Source organism: Morus notabilis, unplaced genomic scaffold (genome assembly GCF_000414095.1).
Source record: "Morus notabilis unplaced genomic scaffold, ASM41409v2 Scaffold456, whole genome shotgun sequence".
NCBI lineage: Eukaryota > Viridiplantae > Streptophyta > Magnoliopsida > Rosales > Moraceae > Morus > Morus notabilis.
The window spans coordinates 377,095-385,652 of NW_010367949.1; the positions used below are offsets into that span (position 1 = coordinate 377,095).

Sequence of the window (8,558 nt, forward strand, 5' to 3'; positions counted from 1 at the left end):
CTAGGCCTTTGTTATGCAAATATATATTATATTTACTGATTAAATTAAGGATAAAAATCGATCGTAACGTTCCGCAGAAATTGACGAATGCTTCTGCTTGTAGTATTCAATAGCAATAGCACTACGTGTTAGTGTCATACTGTTTTAGTCAAGATTCCAAAGCTCATGAAAAGTAATCACCTAGCAAGTCAATCAATTAAGAAAAAAGAGTTGAACCAACGGCAGGTGGGCCCCACCAAGTAAGCCCCACCAAATAATGTTCAATTTAGAAACGGGCAATTAAAATTGCCATTTAAAATTGAACACATTTTATTTATATTCCTTAATATTAATCGATATTATTTTATCTTTTAGATTAGAATTAATTAAGGAGTATAATTTTTTAAAAAATATACTTTTAATAGGTCAAATATTTAAAAATATAAAATTTGTTATTTTAAGACTTTTTTTAATAATTAATCATACGTGTTTTATCAATTGGACGGCGATAAATTATAATTATGAATGTTTACCGTCCATAAAAAAAGAAAACTATATTCTGATGAGAAAAAATAACAAAGGGTGAATTAGGGATAAACAAAAAACTTGCAACTCAAAACCTGTCCAATTTTAACATAATTCAACTAACTTGACATTAAGGTTGGATTAACCCTCCCAACTCAAATTTTTATTCAGTGCGTTTGGGTTGCCTAATTAAATTTTATATGTTTTTAAAAATATATTGTAAGTACGTATATTCATTAGATTTTATTATGGATGACAACTTATATATTTGTACTTGTATTGTTGATCTTTTATTTTTTATATTTGCTTTATTATAAGTTCTAAGAAATTGGACAAGATTTGAAAACTTGGTATGAATAACATATTATGAATTTTAGTTTCTTTTTTTTATTATACTTTTTATTTGAAGTTGTATCATTAGTATTAAATAAGCGGATTTCTATTTTTCAATAGCTGTGGTTATTGTGGTTTATGACTTATTTATTTGAACCCGTTTTATTTTTTCTTTATTTTTTTTTTGTTTATTACTTATAAGATAATGGTAGAACTTGGTTTGATTAATAAATAATGAATTTTAATTTGTTTTCTTCTCACCTTTTTTATTTTTTATTTTTTGGTTCAATTGTTAGTTTAAGTCCCTTAAATTTGTTTGGATGAGTTGAAAAGCTTAAAAAAAAAAAACGAAAAAGAAAAAGAAAAAAGCGCTCAATCTGTTGGACGTTCACCCTTGGGATGAATGATGCATATCTTAGGATCTTCCACAAAAAAAAAAATAAATAAATAAATAAATAAATAAAGGAAAAATAAATTATATGTATCAAAGGATATTGTCAAACAAATAAATAAACATATTTCTCCCTGTAAAGCAGTAGTAACAATAGCTACTTTATAGAAATTTCGGAAGGGTCAGAGATTCACATTTATCCTTTCCTTTTTCTAACATAAGATTCATCAGATCTTAAGATTGACACTTTAAAATATGCTCAAAATGAAACTTTATTTTATTTACTTTTTTCAATTATTAGTGAGGATCTCGACACTTTGTAAATATATAATCAATTTAAACTACTTTTGCTTAACTCCGACATCTTTTTTTATGCTTTGTTGTCATGCTATCGTGGTCCTCTCTAAGAGAATTAGATGTGTTAAGATTTATCAATTTAATAATGAAGTGGTAAGTTAAATTGATAAATCTGAACACGTCTATTTTTTTTTTAAAAGGACCGTGATGAAGTGCCAAGATAGAAACGACACATGTGCTATGATGGTTTGAACGTGACTTTTTTGCTCTTATGTTGTGGTGTTCCGTCCTCAAAAGCTGGTGTGACATCGAAAGCTTTTCCTTGATTCAAGATCTTTTCTTTAATTTTAGAAAGGCCATGTGTTTTTCCGCCATTTGGTGGTCTCTCCACTATTTGAGGTTGATATTTTGTCTTGTCAGCTAGATTTATTTCTATGCAGAGTTGTGTGTGACCTTTGTTATTGGTCTCTTAATCTCGATTGATCAGAAGTTTCCATCAATTATAAAGGTGTTATTGAAAGAGTCATTTGTGTGCTCGAAATTTGGTGTGTCTTTCCCTTGAGTATTTTTATTCAAAATTATTGGAGGATCCGGTCTTTATTTAGAGTAAAGTCTTCTTGTATCTCAGGTCATTCGCGTCGGTGTTATTCATGTCGGTATTAGTGTTTATAAATCCTTATTTTAAGTTGAATGAAAATTTCCCTTTCAAAAAAGAAATTTGCAAGTCGAGTTGTCTATAATTTCATTCCAAGACGACACTAATTGAGAATTTTAACATCCATCATGCAAAGGTATATCAATTTAAATAGGGTTTCCAAAGGAAAAAAAAAAAAAAAAAAAACTAATATATATTGCTTGATGTATTAAAAAACATAGCTTTTTCAAGATTATCAGGTCATGTTTATAGATAGAGTGAATATTTCTAAATGTTATAATTGATCAAAATCTCATAAAAATTTAAAAGTACTAACAGTTCAAAGTAAAATTCTAAAGGAAGATAGAAGAAGAACAACAACCATAAATCATACTTTTAGCGTGAAAAAGAAAAAAAAAAAAAAAACATAAATCATAATAGGCATCTTTAAAGTCATTTTCCCAATTAGTTAATAAATGAAGTCCTTTTCCCAACCATTACTGGCTCGTATTTTTTAAAGAGAAAATGATAGAATTTACTTTTTAAAAGTGTATAAGTTTAAATTTTTATTATTAAATTTTGATTAATATTATTTTATTAGTATAGTTATTTGATTAAAAATATTATTAATCAAGAGTTGGAAATATAAATATTAACTCGTACACTTTTAAAAGATATTTGTCTATTTTCTCTTTTTTTTTTTTAAATGGAACTTTATTTCTACCACTAGCTTTATAGCAATCAAGTAACTTTTTTTTTTCTTTCTCTCTCTCTTTTTTTTTTTTTCTCGAGCTATTCGATGCTTACACAGACAACACGCACACAAAATAATTAGCACCGTAAAAAAAAATACGTTGCTCATTACTTGCACATTTAGGTCTTACATTTCAAAATTGTGATACATGTTTTCTTCTTGAAAAGATGCAAATGTTATTGATGACCCTTAATCTTGTACTTAATTTCATTTTACATAACATTTGTTACTTACGTGGTAATTGGTATTACTTAAGAAATCCATTCCCATGTATTTGGTCCTAATTGCGACCTCTTGCCATTTGAAAAGAAAAAAAAAATAAGGAGAGAGATTCATTAATTAAAAATATATATATTAACATGGAAACCGAATTTCCATTTAAGATACTTCGCGTGTAACAATTAAAGATGCAGAATATTCTCACAAACTACAACTAGAATTCCAATATGTAATTAATTATTGCAGTTGGAAATCATAATCATCATGTGAAGAAGCTAGCTATGGCATGCTTTGGTCAACAATTATCATGTTTTTTCTCCATTTATATTAATGGTCGTCGCATTCATCCAAAGGAAGTAGCACTTGTGTTTCCTCTCGAGTTTGGAGAAATGAGGACGGACACTTGGACACTTCCATGCCAATGGCGTGTATACTTATCAATGTCCTCATTTATTACTCACCAAAAATCTTTGGTTTACAAAAAAAAAAAAAAAAAGTGAAAATTTAATCCCGAACTATACGTCAAACTATTTGACTTTTAAATTAAGTGGGATGCCTCTTATTCCGCATAGGTTTTTATTTGTGCCCCTGTATTTGGGGTTAGCATTTTTGTATCTCTTTTACCTTCCAATTTAAATGACTAAATTACCTCAACTGAAATAAAAATGTGTACATATATGTATGTATATTAGTGCTAGAACTTTGAGCCGGTGGGCCTGTCCGAAGCCCGACGCCAACAAAAGGCCTTGACCGTCGACCGTCAAAATTTGTTTCCCTCCGGCCCGAATTGCCCAAAGCCCGATCAACGCTAGTTTTTGAACGTTGGCGCCCGACCAGACTCGCTGCCCGAAAGCCCGATTCCAACGGCTCCTTTTTTTACCGTTGCTCAATTTTCAACCCAAACTCGACCTGTTGAGACCAAAGATGACCGTTGGATCCGAATTTGGGGAAAAAAAAAAATTTAACCTAAAAATTTATCTATAAATACTCTCCATCCCCCACACATTTTTCTCACCCAAACTCTCTCAATCTCTCTCGATTTCTCTCTATTTCTCTCAATCTCTCTCAATCTCTCTCAATTTCTCTCAAATGTCTCTCACAATTTTTCCAAAAACTATCACAATATCCTAAAGCTCTCTCTTAAATCACTTTTATTTTTATAATGGATTCTTTTAGTTACGGTGGTATTCCTATTGATGCCCAACAGAACGTGAAAGAATGACAATTTCCTACTAATGAATTTATTACGCAGGAATAGCAAACACAACCAACTGAGGAACCTGCAAATCTGAGCTGTGGTAGACGTACTGGAGGTCGTGGTCGCAATGGTGGTGAGCGTGAAAGAGAGGCGAGTGCAAGTGCTACTGCGTCTACAAGTGTTGCAACTTTCAAGAGAAAATACAAGCGCACCTCGACAGTTTGGGATCACTTTGACATAATTGAGGAGGTCGACAATGACGGTAACACTAAACACATAGCTCAATGTAAATATTGCTATTCTAAATTACAAAGTGACATTATTCACGGCATAACACACTTGAGAGCTTAGTAGTCGACGGTAGTGGAGATTTGTTTGATTTAGTTTAATGGTGGAGGGCACGAGCATTAACTTGGTCAATCCTAACTCAATTGGTAATGGATATTTTTTTCGATCTCAGCCTCCACTGTTTCATCCGAACAAGCCTTCAATACTACCAGACGAATACTTAAGGAACGCCGAAACGCATTGCAAAGGGACATTGTTGAAGCCTTAATCTGCATTAAGGATTGGGATCGTACCGATCAATGTTGACAGGATACAATTTCACCAGTAAGTCAAGAGTGGATCGATGAATTTAATAGATTAACATTTAATTTTGAAGACAATCCTTCAACTTTAAATTAAATTGTAATATGTAAATATGTATTTACTTTCGACATTGTAATTGTATAGTTAGACTTTGTAAGTTTGTAAAATTTGTAATTCGTCACAAAATGATTGCACTCTTTTTTCCTTACCAAGTTTTTATCCTAATTGAAATTTTCTTGGTAAGGTTTTTAACGAGATAATAATGAATTACAAATTTAAAAATTAATATACAAAATTAATTTATTAAATTGTGTTAATAGTGTGTGTTGATTTTAGTTTTTATATAATTTTAACACAAAATAACTTAATAATTATTTATATACAAATACAATTACTAAATAATAGTATATAATAGATATATATACAATATTATAACAATTAAAAAATATATTTTTTTCAGGCCATTCGGGCGGGCTCGGGCTGCCTGACCGGGCTCACCTAGTCAAAACCATGCCCGTGGTCCGTCCATGGGCCTTCTCGGGCTCTGGTGGGCGGCCCGAAAATTTCAGACGGGTGAGCTCAAGTGTCAAGCTCAAAATTAATTTTTTCGGGTGGTTGAGGATGGCCCGTTCAAAATTCTAGCACTAATGTATATTATATATTATATATACATTCCTGAAAATTTCCCTTTTATTTTACATTTCAAAAACACATAGGTAATCTTGATAAAGTGCGTGGATAAGAATTTTTACCTTTTACTCTTGATTCATAACCCTTTTAGTCAAATAATTACACTAACAAAAGATTATTTATCAAGAGTAAATGATAAAAATTCAAGTTCATGCATTAAAGGTAAATTCTGTAATTTTCTCCGTTCTCTCATTTCTCTCCTAAACACTCAAGCCCAAGCCTGAAGAAAGCTCATTGTCTGAGAAGTTCGAGTTAATTACATGTATGTCTGTTTTACAATGGATGGCAAAAAGAATGTACACAAATTGTTATATTTGCATATAAATCTATAAATTAACCCGTAATGATATCTCTATTTCTAAATAACTACCTTTTAAAATCATCAAAACCACTCAGATAAAAAAAGGACATATCTGAAATTATATTATATCGGTAATTATAAAATAGAGAGATTGATCATGTTATTAGATTAAAGACCTTTCCTAAACATAGTAAAAACGATCATTTGGTCTAAATACTTCGAGAAGTTCGAAGTACGGGCCCAACAGAAAATAGGGCCCAAATATGGGAGTGCCCAGACCCATAAAACAATCTGGGGGACAAAATCGTCAATTAAAAAAGTTAAAAAAGCCTTTAGGGTTACAAAACCCTAGATTGTATACATTAGTATACCCTCCGAACAATCTCTTCCGCGCTACGCAGAATTTGCTCTTTGGCTCACTTTTTGTTCTTCATCAAAATGGTACTAGTATTTCTCCTCTGTTTTCTTTAATTTCCTCAGTAATTTAACATCTCATTCTGTTTATCGCGCTTCTAGGTCTATTCCCTCATTTTCTTCTTTGCCATTCCTTATACTCACCGCTTGTTTCAATTTTCGTTTAAATTTCTGGGTTTGTTTCGATTTCTGCGTAGAAGTTCATTTTTTGGCCTTTGCTTCGATTTTTTGGCAGATAAACTTTTAGATAAAAAAAAAACTAATGAATCTTAGAATTTCGTGTCTGATAAATTTCTACAATTTTTTTAATTCATATTTTACGATTATTGGTTGTGTCGATCTTAAGCTTACAATATGGTCTTTGGTTTATTAAGAATTTAAAGATGAAATGGGCCATGCTAGAGAAGTGAAATGAACATTGTTATTTGCACAATTAGGGTTTACAATTGAATTTATCTTATTTGGTCTCACATGCTTTCTTTTGGCTTACTAAATTTTATGTGATCTTGTTTTGGAGTTATCACAGTAATAGTGTAGATATAGTTTTGTACTTATATATTGGATATTCATATTATGTCTCCACGTGCTAGATATTGTGACAAGAACTTTCTATTGTGTTATATTTTTATACCTTTGGCCGGGGTGCACTTTTGATAATAGTGAATTTAGCAGTTTATTGTTATCCTGGGAATAGAACTTTGGTTAATTAACTACTGATGGCTTCAAATCCATGATGGTTATGGTCTTTTTTATGGTTCTGCAAGTGGGTTCAGGTCGTCTATTGTCTAGGTGTTTGTTTTATTTACTATTTCTATTGTTTAAAATCAAAACTATTTACATCAATAGAATAGCTTTCTTTAATTTATTTTTAAATCGGGTTAAAGTTTTAAAGCTGTATGATGATTAGCAAATTTCATTGTTAACTTTTGGAGGCATTGGATTGAATACGGAATACCCTTTTGTTTTTCTCTGCAACCAGCCGAAGCAAATTCATGAGATTAAGGACTTCCTTCTCACTGCTAGAAGGAAGGATGCTCGCTCGGTGAAAATCAAGAGGAGCAAAGATGTTGTCAAGTTTAAGGTTCGATGCTCAAAGTACCTTTACACCCTTTGCGTGTTTGACTCTGAGAAGGCTGACAAGTTGAAGCAATCCCTTCCTCCAGGTATTCCTTTCTTTTAACATCTCATTTGTTCTGAATCTTGTGATAGACAATAATTGGCCTTAGTAAATTTGGAGACACGAACATATACTAGGTTTCCTTTTTCAGTTGGAGTATTAGTCAGTTGAAGTATGTAGTTTTCATGTCTTATAGTTCTCTTCCTTTTGATTCTGGAAAAATAAACGTTTGGCTTGCTTATGTGGAATCTGTCTTTGTTGAAATGATCTCTTAATCTATGTGATTACAAGTTTAGATACTACCCTTTTTTTTTGGTTTTCTTTTATGGCTTTTTGATGTCTTCTTTACCTTTAATATTTTACTATTTTTTTTTAAAGAAAAAAATTTCTTTCCTTTTTTTTTTTTTTTAGGTTTGAGCGTGCAGGACCTGTGAAGAGTTTGGCCTTTTCTTGCGATTCAACATTTCAATGGAATCTTGTTTCTGTTCATTGGAAATTTTTAAGATTTTCTCCCTAAATGTTGAAGTTTTTGCTTTTAGTTGTTATGGATTTATCGGAATCCTTGTAGTTTTCGTGTGGTATCGATGTGTGGACAAGAGTGTAGTGCTTAATGTATTAATGCAGCATTTGACCTTTTTTTTTTTTGGCTCCTGGATTTAGTTAGCTAACAAATGGCAGTAGTAGTTTAGTCTACCCTGACTCCACAAGAGAATTGGCTGAACATGGCTTGCATATAGAATAGGTCACAAAACAGAAACAGGCCTATGTGTGGACAAGAGTGTAGTGCTTAATGTATCAATGCAGCATTTGACCTTTTTTTTTCTTTTTTTTTTTTATTTTGCTCCTGGATTTAGTTAGCTAACAAATGGCAGTAGTAGTTTGGAAAAAAGAAAAGTATACCCTCGACTCCACAAGAGAATTGGCTGAACATGGCTTGCATATAGAATAGGTAACAGAACAGAAACAGGCCTATTTTATTTCAAACATCATGCCTAATCTGCAGGATTGCTCCATTTTTTGTTTGTGTGAATAAAAAAATCGCTTTGTTTTTTGAACTGATTTTACATTGGCGATTGCGTTGGTAACAATGGGGGTTTGGCCATGAACAATTATTA

At 31.6% G+C, this 8,558-nt stretch overlaps 1 protein-coding gene across 1 annotated transcript; it reads left to right on the plus strand.

Annotated features, from left to right (window-relative positions):
• The first annotated feature begins 6,272 nt into the window (after nucleotides 1-6,272).
• Nucleotides 6,273-8,091, plus strand: LOC112094600 (60S ribosomal protein L38). Its single transcript, XM_024175970.1, has 3 exons — nucleotides 6,273-6,353; nucleotides 7,306-7,489; nucleotides 7,855-8,091. The coding sequence occupies exons 1-3, from the start codon at nucleotides 6,351-6,353 to the stop codon at nucleotides 7,875-7,877; spliced, it is 210 nt and encodes a 69-aa protein (XP_024031738.1). The 5' UTR covers nucleotides 6,273-6,350; the 3' UTR covers nucleotides 7,878-8,091.
• The last annotated feature ends 467 nt before the right edge of the window (nucleotides 8,092-8,558 follow it).